General features: G+C 44.9%; 1 protein-coding gene across 1 annotated transcript; it reads left to right on the top strand.

The window, feature by feature from the left end:
- Nucleotides 1-1,431: 1,431 nt before the first annotated feature.
- Nucleotides 1,432-7,944, top strand: LOC147120851 (uncharacterized). Its single transcript, XM_085979201.1, has one exon. The coding sequence runs from the start codon at nt 3,040-3,042 to the stop codon at nt 5,149-5,151; it is 2,112 nt and encodes a 703-aa protein (XP_085835327.1). The 5' UTR covers nt 1,432-3,039; the 3' UTR covers nt 5,152-7,944.
- Nucleotides 7,945-12,182: the final 4,238 nt, after the last annotated feature.

Raw genomic sequence — 12,182 nt, 5'->3', positions numbered from 1 at the left:
ATTTTAATATGATAAGGCAGGATCTGGCCAAAGTGGACTGGGAGCAGCTGCTTATAGGAAAATCCACATCAAAACAGTGGGAGACTTTCAGAAGGGAAATAGAGAGAGTACAACGCCAACATGTTCCTGTAAAGGTCAAGGGTGGGACCAACAAGCAAAGGGAACCTTGGATGACAAGGGATATACAAAAATGCATTAGAAATAAAAGGGGGGCTTTTGGCAGTTACAAAAGACTAAAGACAGAAGAAGCCCTAGAGGAGTATAAAAGGTGCAGGGGCATACTTAAAAAAGAAATTAGGAGGGCGAGGAGGGGCCATGAAATAACACTGGCGAGCAAAATAAAGGAAAATCCTAAGATGTTTTATAAGTATATTAAGGGCAAGAGGATAACCAGGGAAAGGGTAGGGCCCATTAGGGACCAAAGTGGCAATCTGTGTGTAGAGCCAGAGGATGTAGGCGGGGTTTTAAATGAATTTTTTGCATCTGTGTTCACTATGGAGAAAGAGGATGCAGACATAGAAATCGGGCAAGGGGACTGTGACATACTCGAACATATTAGCATCGAGAGGGAGGAGGTGCTAGCGGTTTTAGCGGGCCAAAAAGTGGATAAATCCCCAGGCCCGGACGAGATGTATCCCAGGCTGCTGTGGGAGGCAAGGGAGGAGATTGCAGGGGCTCTGACACTAATTTTCAGAACCTCTCTGGCCACAGGGGATGTGCCAGAGGACTGGAGAACAGCTAACGTAGTACCATTATTCAAGAAGGGTAGCAGGGATAAACCAGGGAATTACAGGGGGCCAGTGAGTCCAACATCTGTGGTGGGGAAATTATTGGAAAAAATTCTGAGGGACAAAATTAATCTCCACTTGGAGAGGCAAGGATTAATCGGGGATAGTCAGCATAGCTTTGTCAAGGGTAAATCATGTCTAACAAATCTGATCGAATTTTTCGAGGGGGTGACTAGTGGGGTGGATGAGGGAAATGCTGTGGATGTGGTTTACATGGACTTCAGTAAAGCTTTTGACAAAGTCCCGCATAGGAGACTGGTCAAGAAGGTAAGAGCCCATGGGATCCAGGGTGCCTTGGCGCGTTGGATCCTAAACTGGCTGAGTGGCAGGAGGCAGAGGGTGATGGTCGAAGGTTGCTTTTGTGACTGGAAGCCTGTGTCCAGTGGGGTACCTCAGGGATCGGTGCTGGGTCCCTTATTGTTTGTGATCTACATAAATGATTTGGATGAGAATGTAAAAGGTATGATCAGTAAGTTCGCAGATGACACGAAAATTGGTGGGGTGGTAAATTGCGAGGAGGAAAGCCTCCGGCTACAGGACGATATAAACGGGTTGGTCAGATGGGCGGAAAAGTGGCAAATGGAATTTAACCCTGAAAAGTGCGAGGTGATGCATTTTGGACGGACAAATAAGGCAAGGGAATACACAATGAGTGGTAGGACCCTAGGAAGTACAGAGGGTCAGAGGGACCTTGGTGTACATGTACATAGATCCCTGAAGGCAGCGGAGCAGGTAGATAAGGTGGTTAAAAAGGCATATGGGATACTTGCCTTCATTAGCCGAGGCATAGAATATAAGAGCAGGGAGGTTATGATGGAGCTGTACAAAACGCTGGTGAGGCCACAGCTGGAGTACTGTGTGCAGTTCTGGTCGCCTCACTATAGGAAGGATGTGATTGCTTTGGAGAGGGTGCAGAGAAGATTCACCAGGATGTTACCTGGGATGGAGCGCCTCAGCTATGAAGAGAGGCTGGACAGGCTGGAGTTGTTTTCCTTGGAGCAGAGAAGGCTGAGGGTGGACCTGATTGAGGTGTACAAAATAATGAGGGGCATAGATAGGGTAGATAAAGAGGAACTTTTCCCCTTAGTGGGGGTTCAATAACAAGGGGGCATAGATTCAGGGTAAGGGGCAGGAGATTTAGAGGGGATTTGAGGAGGAACTTTTTCACCCAGAGGGTGGTTGGAATGTGGAACTCAATGCCTGAAAGGGTGGTGGAGGCAGGAACCCTCACAACATTCAAGAAGCATTTGGATGAGCACTTGAAATGCCATTGCATACAAGGCTATGGACCAAATGCTGGAAAATGGGATTAGACTGGACAGGGATGGATGGGCGGCGCAGACACGATGGGCCGAAGGGCCTCTTTCTGTGCTGTAAAACTCTATGACTCTATGACTCTATGACATAGAGGCCAGGTATGGGCGGAGCCCTACACACAACACATTCCATACATTCCAATACACAATACAATGGTGAGGAGAAACCTGAAACCAACCACAGTCACAGGCAATACAATGGTAAGGGGGAACCTGAAACCAACCACAGTCACAGGCAGTGATGAATGGAATATTTCATCACACAGAACAAACAAAATCATTTGGAATATCTGCCGTCCATTCGATAGTCAATGTCATTTCACCCTTGAGATTCTTTTGGGATCCCACTGTTTCCTTGACTGCCTTTTTTTCCTTTGAATATCTAGGATGAAAAGTTCAGGTCAAACTCCACCCTTCTGCTTTAACAAATTAAACTTCACATTAAGGGTTACTGAACCAAAGCGGGTAGATGGAGTTAAGGTGCTGACCAACCATGATCTAATTTAATGCAGGAACAGGCTCGAGGGGCTGAATGGCCTCTTATGGTTCCGATATTCTGACAACAAAGTTTCCAGAATAAATGCTAAAATCGAGATTAACATAAGTTGGCAATGCCTAAGGTTGCTGGGAGTGAGGTTAAAGTTTAAAGGGGCAAGTCACAGGTCTTGGTGGATGCCTCTTTTCCATAACTTCCGATAGCCATTGCATACAATCCATTCTGCAACGGTGAATTCTGTGAGACCCCAAGTCGCCGGGAGGGTCTGCCGTGCATCTAGCGCATATCAAGAAGTCATGGTTTACGGACATGTACTGACTGGGTGTGAGGTCCTGCCGGCATTTAGGGTCTCACGAGATTTACCTCCTTATTGTTAGATGGACACATATTCTGTGCGTTTACTGCAACCGTTTCCCTTGCAGGAGAAAAGTTGGTACTCATGGAAGACCAGGGATGCAAAACTGTAGCTCCCATTAAGGCTGCCTTCAGGAGCATCACAAAAGCATCTGATGTGAGGAACGACAATGCATTACTCTTACAGCCGTACAGCAACTGGGAACAGTTCTTGATGCCTGGTCCACTTTCTGTAGCCATTTTAGGGGAAATTATTTTCCTTTCTGCAGCAGAAGACTTTGCAATAGACAGGATCGAGCCCATTGGAGGATTTAAGTATATGAAGTATCCCAAATCATTCCGTGCCTCTTTAGTACAAGTAAGCAATCAGGGCTGGGAGGCATTTCAGGAAGCTCACAAGAATATGGATCAAATCCGGCTTCACGCTTTGACAGTCCCGACTGACATGAAGGATGCCGTGAAATTTATCATCCAGAAGGATCCTGAGATCACTAAAGAATTCCTCCCGATCCCTTTGGGCAGCATCAAGTCCTCTGCAGAAAAATGCTTGAAACTGGCAGAAGCTGTGGAGGGGAAGTTCAATTTGGTCATCTATCTGATCAATGAACTACTGGAGGCATGCACCAGTTCCAAAGGAGTGTATGAGGAAGAATTACATCAAGTAAAGATCACAAAAGAAATCACGGAAATGAGGGAAAAAGCAGGAAAAGAGGCAAAAGAAATGGCTGCAAAGTATCACCAAGAAATGCAAAAACAAATGGATAATGCACAGAAAGAATACAAAGCCGCAATGGATGCCACACCAGTTGGCTGGAATGCTGTGGCAATGGGTATGGCAGAAACATTGGTCAATGGTGTCAGTTCATTCATCAGTGGAGGAATATTTAAAACATTGATCAGTTCAGCTGCCGATGTTTGTAATAAGGCTTTTAATCAGTTGTCGGGAAAAGATCGCAACTCCAAGAATACCAAAGGAGCTGTCAACAATATCATATTTAAATCAGACCTTCTGCAACATTTGATATCAATGCTTCTGTCTTTCCTGGACAAGGATGACAACATTGACATGGGGCAACTGAAGAATGAGAAGAACAGAACTGCGATCACAAGCCTTTGTAAAGGAAGCTTGGAGCGTTTTCAACAAGAAGCAGCAAATGAAGAAGATTGCGAGGAGAAGGACAATGCTCTTAAGATCTGCCGAGCAGCAATTGAAATATGTGAGGAGGTGGAAACCCTGGCCATGTCCAAAGGAGCTGATGCAAAGGCGATGGCAGACTTGGCTGCAAAGATCAAAGAAGTGCAGAAGGAATCAACTAAATTCCACTCTCGCTGCAAGGCATCTACTGGGTCCATGGGTGTAACTGCCACTCCACCACATATGGCAAAAGCTCAGGTGGAAGAGAATAGCAGTGGTGTGAGAACGGCCAGCAACAATGCCAGATTCAAAGTGGAGCAATCTGCAGCGCAGCTTCAAGCTTCACAGGAGATGTACGACAGAAGCTTTGAAAATATGAAGCAGCAAAATAAAGAGCTTGAAGAGATACTAGAAACAATGAGAAACTGTGAAATACAGGAAATAGATTTTGATACAACTGTGAAGATGCTCCTGAAAGGATTGGATGCATTAGGTCGTGTGAAAGAACAATGGGGTAAAATGGTCCTCTTCTTTACCATGATGTCAAACCTGATTGAGACCTGCCTGGGGTCATCACTTAACAAATTTGTTCAGTACAGTGAAAAGGCTTTGCAATCTTCCACCTATACCCAGAACCAGATGCTACAAGACATGCTGTACACACAGACCTGTCAAGCCACCAATATTGCAAGTCTTGTTCACATGATCTCTGAAACTTATGTGCAGGTCTCCACCCAACATTTGATGGACCGTGTCAATAGTTTGGGGAAACTACTGGGGCTAGATCCAAATAGAGACAAAGAGAAATTTGAAGAAGAACACAAGAAGTTTGGAGCAGACTGCAAAGCAGATTCGGAAGCAATAGAGAACCTTGTTAAGAAGAACAAGGAGAATTATGAAAACCGTTTGCAGGACAGAATAGACAATATTACTGACAGTGTGAGAGCCTTGCTACCACCAGCCACTCCAGAGGAAGTCAAAGAACTTCATGATATTGTGCAAGAAAGTAAACAAGCCGCAATTGCAGAAATGTCAGAAGAAGATTTAAATGAGTATATCTAAGAACCGCCCCCACCCCCCACTTCCTAAAGATCACTGCGATCTATTAGGAGCCACATGTGACACGAGAGTTCATAGGTTAATTTGATGCTGCCTTGATAACTTTTAGAAAGGAGTGGGTAAATATTTGGTTGTAAATGGGACAGGAGGTAGCAGAGGTAACAAGATCTCAAAATAATTAGGGATGAGGAAAGCCATTCAGCTCAACTCTGTTCACCCATCCAAAAGACCCTTGGCTCCCCCTCTGCAGCATCCAATTAGTTTGTTAAATGATTAACATAAGGACATAAGAAGTAGGAGCAGGAGTAGGCCATATGGCCCCTCGGGCCTGCTCCGCCATTCAATAGGATCATGGCTGATCCGAATCTAGACTCACGTCCACTTCCCTGCCCTCTCCCCGTAACCTCTAATTCCCTTATCTGCTAGGAAACTGTCTATCTCCATTTTAAATTTATTTAATGTTGCAGCTTCCACAGCTCTCTGGGGTAGCAAATTCCATAGGTTTACTACCCTCTGAGTGAAGAAGTTTCTCCTCATCTCAGTTTTGAAAGCGCAGCCCCTTATTCTTAGATTATGCCCCCTAGTTCTAGTCTCACTCATCAGTGAAAACATCCTCCCCGCATCCACCCGATCAAGCCCCCTCACAATCTTATATGTTTCGATAAGATCGCCTCTCATTCTTCTGAACTCCAATCAGTAGAGTCCCAACCGACTCAACCTTTCCTCATACGTCAACCCCCTCATCTCCGGAATCAACCGAGTGAACCTTCTCTGAACCGCCTCAAGAGCAAGTATATCTTTTCTTAAATATGGAAACCAAAACTGCACGCATTATTCCAGGTGTGGCCTCACCAATACCCTGTATAACTGCAGCAAGACTTCCCTGTTTTTATACTCCATCCCCCTTGCAATAAAAGCCAAGATTCCATTGGCCTTCCTGATCACCTACTGCACCTGCATACTAACTTTTTGTGTTTCATGCACCAGGACCCCCAGATCCCTTTGTACTGTAGCACTTTGCAGTTTCTCTCCATTTAGATAATAACTTGCTCTTTGATTTTTTCTGTCAAAGTGCATAACCTCACACTTTCCAACATTATATTGCATCTGCCAAATCTCTGCCCACTCACTTAGCCTGTCTATGTCCTTTTGCAGGTTTTTTATGTCCTCCTCACTCATTGCTTTCCCTCCCATCTTTGTATTGTCGGCAAACTTGGATATGTTGCACTTGGTCCCTTCCTCCAAATCGTTAATATAGATTGTAAAGAGTTGGGGTCCCAGCACTGATCCCTGCGGAACACCACTAGTTCCTGATTGCCAGCCCGAGAATGAACCATTTATCCCAACTCTTTGTTTTCTGTTAGATAGCCAATCTTCCACCCAAGCCAGTATATTACCCCCAATCCCGTGATTTCTTATCTTGATCAGTAATCTTTTGTGTGGAACCTTGTCAAATGCCTTTTGGAAGTCCAAATACACTACATCCACTGGTTCCCCTTTATCCACCCTATATGTTACATCTTCAAAGAATTCGAGAAAATTTGTCAAACATGACTTCCCCTTCATAAAACCATGCTGACTCTGTCCTATTAAATTATGTTTATCCAAATGCTCTGTTACTGTTTCCTTAATAATGGACTCCAACATTTTGCCAACCACAGATGTTAGGCTAACTGGTCTATAGTTTCCAGCTTTTTGTCTACTTCCCTTCTTAAATAAGGGTGTTACATTAGCAGTTTTCCAATCTGCCGGGACCTTTCCTGAGTCCAGGGAGTTCTGGAAAATAATCACCAATGCATCCACAATCCCTACCGCCACTTCTCTCAAGACCCTAAGATGTAGGCCATCAGGTCCGGGGGATTTATCCGCCTTAAGTCCCATTATTTTACTGAGTACCATCTCCTTAGTGATTTTAATCGTCTTTAGCTCCTCCCCCCCCCCCCCCATTGCCCCCTGTTTGTCCAGTGTTGGGATATTTTTAGTGTCCTCTACTGTAAAGACTGATACAAAATATTTGTTCAGCGTCTTTGCCATCTCCATGTTCCCCACCACTAGTTTCCCGGTCCCATCCTCTAAGGGACCAATGTTCACTTTAGCCACCCTTTTTCTTTTTATATAGCTGTAGAAACTCTTGCTATCTGTTTTTATATTTTTTGCTAGTTTACTTTCATAATCTATCTTCCCTTTCTTAATTAATCTTTTAGTTATTGTTTGCTGCCTTTTAAATGCTTCCCAATCTTCTATCCTCCCACTAGATTTGGCTACTTTATATGCCCTTGTTTTCAGTCGGATACTATCCTTAATTACTTTACTAAGCCACGGATGGCTGTCTTTTCTTTTACTCCCCTTTTTCCTCAGTGGAATATATTTATCTTGAAAGATGTGAAATATCTCCTTGAATGTAGACCACTGCTCTTGTACCGTCTTACACTTTAATCTGTTTTCCCAGTCCACTTTAGCCAATTCTACTCTCATACCTTCATAGTCTCCTTTATTTAAGCTCAGTATGCTGGTTTGAGATCCAACTCTCTCACCCTCAAACTGAATTTGGAATTCAACCATAATGGGCCAGAAATTCGTGACCAAAGGTGTGAGTACGGTCGGGGTACTCACGCATCTGGCCGTTGGAAATGCCGGCGTTCAGCATGAACAGCGCATGCGGGGAACGCCAGCATTTCCAGACCTCGGAACGAAGGGGTTCATAGGCACAGCGCGTGCGACTGCACAGGCAGCGCTTGCGCAGTGAACTTCGTAGATTTCATTCATGATTCAGTGAGGGTAAGTCCTTACAAGTTACACTTGAAAAAAGCAGGTGTAAAGTTGTTCCAAGGCTGCGGAGGAAGATATATTTTATCGTGGAGCTTCTGAAAGGCAATATTTTTGTTTGGGAAAGGGAGGGAAGTTATTTTAAGAAATTTTAAGTAAGTTTTAAAGTTTAAATTTTTTTTTTTAAACGGGTTTTCAGAACGGTAGGTAAAAGGAGCAATTGTGGCTGTGTGAATGGAATGTGAAAATGAGTGTTCTAAAATGAGTAATGTAACATTTCCAGCACTTTTAAGAAAGAAACTTTTCATCAGTAATAAGTAATTATGCATGTATGTCCGCATATATTCCTTTACGTATATGTATGTATGTTTTATATTCCTTTACTAATGTGTATGAATGTATGTTTTTAATTATGATTTTCCAATAAGTTACTTTCTCTGAAAGTCATAATTAAATAATACATTCATACACATAAGTAAAGGAATATATACATAACATGCAAAGGAATATATACAGACATACATACTTTCAGAAGCTCCACGATAAGAAATATCTTCCTCCACAGCCTCTGGAGCAACTGTACCCATGCTTTTTTCATGTGTAAGTTGTAAGGACTTGACCTCACTGAAATCATGAATGAAAGCGGCGAATTTTACTGCGCACGTGTTTTGCCTCTGAACCCCTTCGTTCAGAGGACAGGAAATGCCGGTTTTCCCCGCATGCGCTGTGCATGCTGAAAACCGGCATTTCCTCCGGCCAGACGCGTAAGTACCCCGACCGTACTCGCGCATTTGGAAGGGAATTACTGGGCCAACATTTTACATGTAAAAAAAATGAAAAATTTAACAATTGCACGATTTGCCCCCTCGCATCTGCGACTGAGGGTCCAAGGAGGTGCATTGCGCAAGAGGTCATCGTCGTACGTATCCTCACACTGTTCCCTTTCGGGAACTGTATGAAGTGGTGGAAGGATTTATGGCCATGATTAACGCTCATTCCGTGACCGTAACCATCTTTGAACCAGCCATTAGGGTGGTTAGTCCTATGGCGTGAGGGTTTTACGGGCTCCCACAACCCATCTGAGGGGGGGGGCCACCCACACCCACGGACGCAAGTATCCCGCTGGATGTCCACCCAGAATTTATAGTTGGAGCTCCGACTCCACTCGCCGGGACTGTCTGGAGTGGGGTTCGAAACCCTACTCCTTCTGGCCCAGCGGCGGGGATGCTTACTGCTACGCAAAAGGCCCACTCCGCACAAAAGGTGACACCCATACGTTTCCTGCGCCTTTTCCCTCCCCGTGACTGGAGCCCTATGCTGCCACTTGAAAGACCAAGCTATCATCTGCCCTTTTTGCGGCGCCTTTGACTTCTCATTACCAATGATGAGCAGGCGCTGCGCCTCCACCTCCTTGAGGAGATTGCCGAGGTCATCATCAGTTCAATTGTGAGTTCTTTTAATGCCGTGAATTGTGCTCATTCCAGCCATTTCACGTTGCTAATCGGATTGGGCCTTTGGCATAGCGGTAGGATCCCCGCCGCTGGGCCAGATCAGGGTAGGGTTTCGAACCCCGCTCCAGACAGTCCCGGCAAGTGGAGTCGGAGCTCCGGCTCTAAATTCTGGGTTGACATCCAGTGGGATATTTGCGTCCGTGGGTGTGGGTGGCCCCCCCTCCTTGTATAGCTTGTGGGAGCCCGTAAAACCCTCCCGCCATAGGACTAACCGCCCTAATGGCTGGTTCAAAGATGGTTACGGTCACGGAATGAGCGTTAATCATGGCCATAAATCCTTCCACCACTTCATACAGTTCCCCAAAGGGAACAGTGTGAAGACACGTATGACGACGACATTGCTAAATAAATACATGGAATTAAAAAAATTCTTTTAGGGCTTTTAAAAGTCTTTAAATTGCTTTAATTCTGTTTAAAACTACTTCAGATTCTTCAAAATAATGTAAACGTTTTTAAAATTTTATAAAAGTTCACAAAACATTCATAAAATAGCAGATAACTTACTTTCCCTGCAGCTGTGTAACTACAAAGTCCTCTGCAGCTGCTTGGAGAGATTGGGGGCGTGTCCTACTACAATGAGACCTTAAGGGGCGTGTCTCACTTGCACTGCACGCTCCAGGCTTCGCGCTGGCTGCACTCCTGGGCGGCGTGACGTCATACGCTGCCCGGGATTCTTCTTTTTGAAACACCAATTCCAGGCGTCCCTGGAGGTGATCGGCAGGAGCGTCGGGTAAGTGCATATACGGGGCTTGCACGCGCGGCAAGCCCCGTTCACGAATTTCTGGCCCATTATGGTCACTCATTCCAAGGGGATCCTTTACTAGGACATTTTTTATTAATCCTGTTTCATTACACAGGACCAGATCTAAGATTGCCTGCCCCCTGGTTGGTTCAGTTACATACTGCTCAAGGAACCCATCCCTAATACACTCTATGAACTCTGCCTCAAGGCTGCCATGCCCAATTTGTTTAGTCCAGTCAATATGAAAGTTAAAATCCCCCGTGATTATAGCTGTTCCCTTATTACAAGCCCCAACTATTTCCTGATTTATACTCCGACCAACAGAGTTGCCTCTGTTAGGAGGCCTATAGACTACGCCCACTAGTGACTTTTTCCCCTTCTTATTCCTTATCTCCACCCAAACTATTTCACTATCCTGATCCTTTGACCCAATATCATTTCTGACTATTGCAGTGATTCCATCCTTGATTAACATAGCAATCCCACCTCCCTTTCCTTTCTGTCTGTCCTTCCTAATTGTCAAATACCCTTGTATGTTTAGTTCCCAGTCATGATTATCTTGTAGCCATGTTTCCGTAATGGCCACCAGATCATACCCATGTGTAGTTATTTGTACCGTCAACTCGTCAATTTTGTTACGAATGCTGCGTGCATTCAGATAAAGAACTTTCAAATATGTTTTCTGACAATTTATTCCTGTTTTTACCCCTTTTACTACTTTACCTTTATTATTATACATTCTGTCCCTTCCTGACACACTCTGGTTTTTAATTCCCCCACTGCTACCTTGCTCTATTGCCTTCTCCGCTGTCATTTTTATTTTTTGCTCTCTTAAAACCTCCCCTCCACTAATTAGTTTAAAGCCCTCTCTACAGCCCTAGTTATTCGATTCGCCAGGTCTCTAGTCCCAGCACTGGCCAAGTGATGTCCATCCCAACGGAACAGCTCTCTCCTGTCCCAGTACTGATGCCAGTGTCCCAGGAAGCAAAACCCATTTCTCCCACACCAGGCTTTGAGCCACGTATTTAACTCTTTAATTTTATTTACCCTAGCCAAATTTGCACGTGGCTCAGGTAGTAATCCAGAGATTATTAGCCTTGTGGTTCTGCTTTTTAATTTGACCCCTAGCTGCTCAAACTCCCTCAGCAGAACCTCAGCAGATTCTAAGGATTCCGCCTCCACTACTTTATCCGGCAGTCCATTCCACATACTCATCACAATAGCAAAGTACTGCGGATGCTGGAAATCTGAAATAACAACAGAAAACACTGGAAAATCTCGGCAGGCCAGACAGCATCCGTGGAGAGAGAAACAGAGTTAACGTTTCAGGTCTGGGACCCTTCATCAGTTGAAGGGTCCCAGACCTGAAATGTTAACTCTGTTTCTCTCTCCACGGATGCTGCCTGGCCTGCTGAGTTTTTCCAGCATTTTCTGTTGTTATTCCACATACTCATCACTCTGAATAACCTCCTGATCTCAGTCCTAAGTTGTATTTTCCTAGCTTGAAGCTGTGTCTCTGTTATAATGCTTGGATTTTTTGGACTAGATACTAGCTTGCATTCAGTGTCTCTGGTCACTCTTGTTAGCAGACCCTGCGTCCTCTACAGTAGGGAGTGCACCTTTTTCTGCCCAATATCTAAACAATAGCATGGCCCAGGGAAGCCTCACTCTGTGTACTGCTAATGGAATGTATCACGTGCCAGCACATGGATCCCCCTCTCTGTATAGACCGCGGACCAGATAAACACTCTGACCAAGTTGTTGCACAGGCATTAAACCAATAAGTGGCATTATTTACATACAGTTTCATATAGTGGGCCAAACATCCTGGTTCACGGCGAACCTCCGGAGTGCATCTCCGAGCTGTGAAAAGAATACTCACTTACCTGATGACGGCCCTCCTGCGAAAACTTGCATTCTGACGCTGTGTAATGGAGGGCAGCGCAATGGCCCAGGGATCCCGGGGACACAACCTGTGCGGGAGCATACCTCGGACCACGTGAACCTGGTCCTCC

Source organism: Somniosus microcephalus, chromosome 3 (genome assembly GCF_052327205.1).
Source record: "Somniosus microcephalus isolate GS21.2 chromosome 3, FLI_Smic_1.0, whole genome shotgun sequence".
NCBI classification, from domain to species: Eukaryota; Metazoa; Chordata; class Chondrichthyes; order Squaliformes; family Somniosidae; genus Somniosus; species Somniosus microcephalus.
The sequence above is the reverse complement of the archived record's forward strand: the minus strand, read 5'-3'. Positions and strand labels throughout refer to the sequence as shown.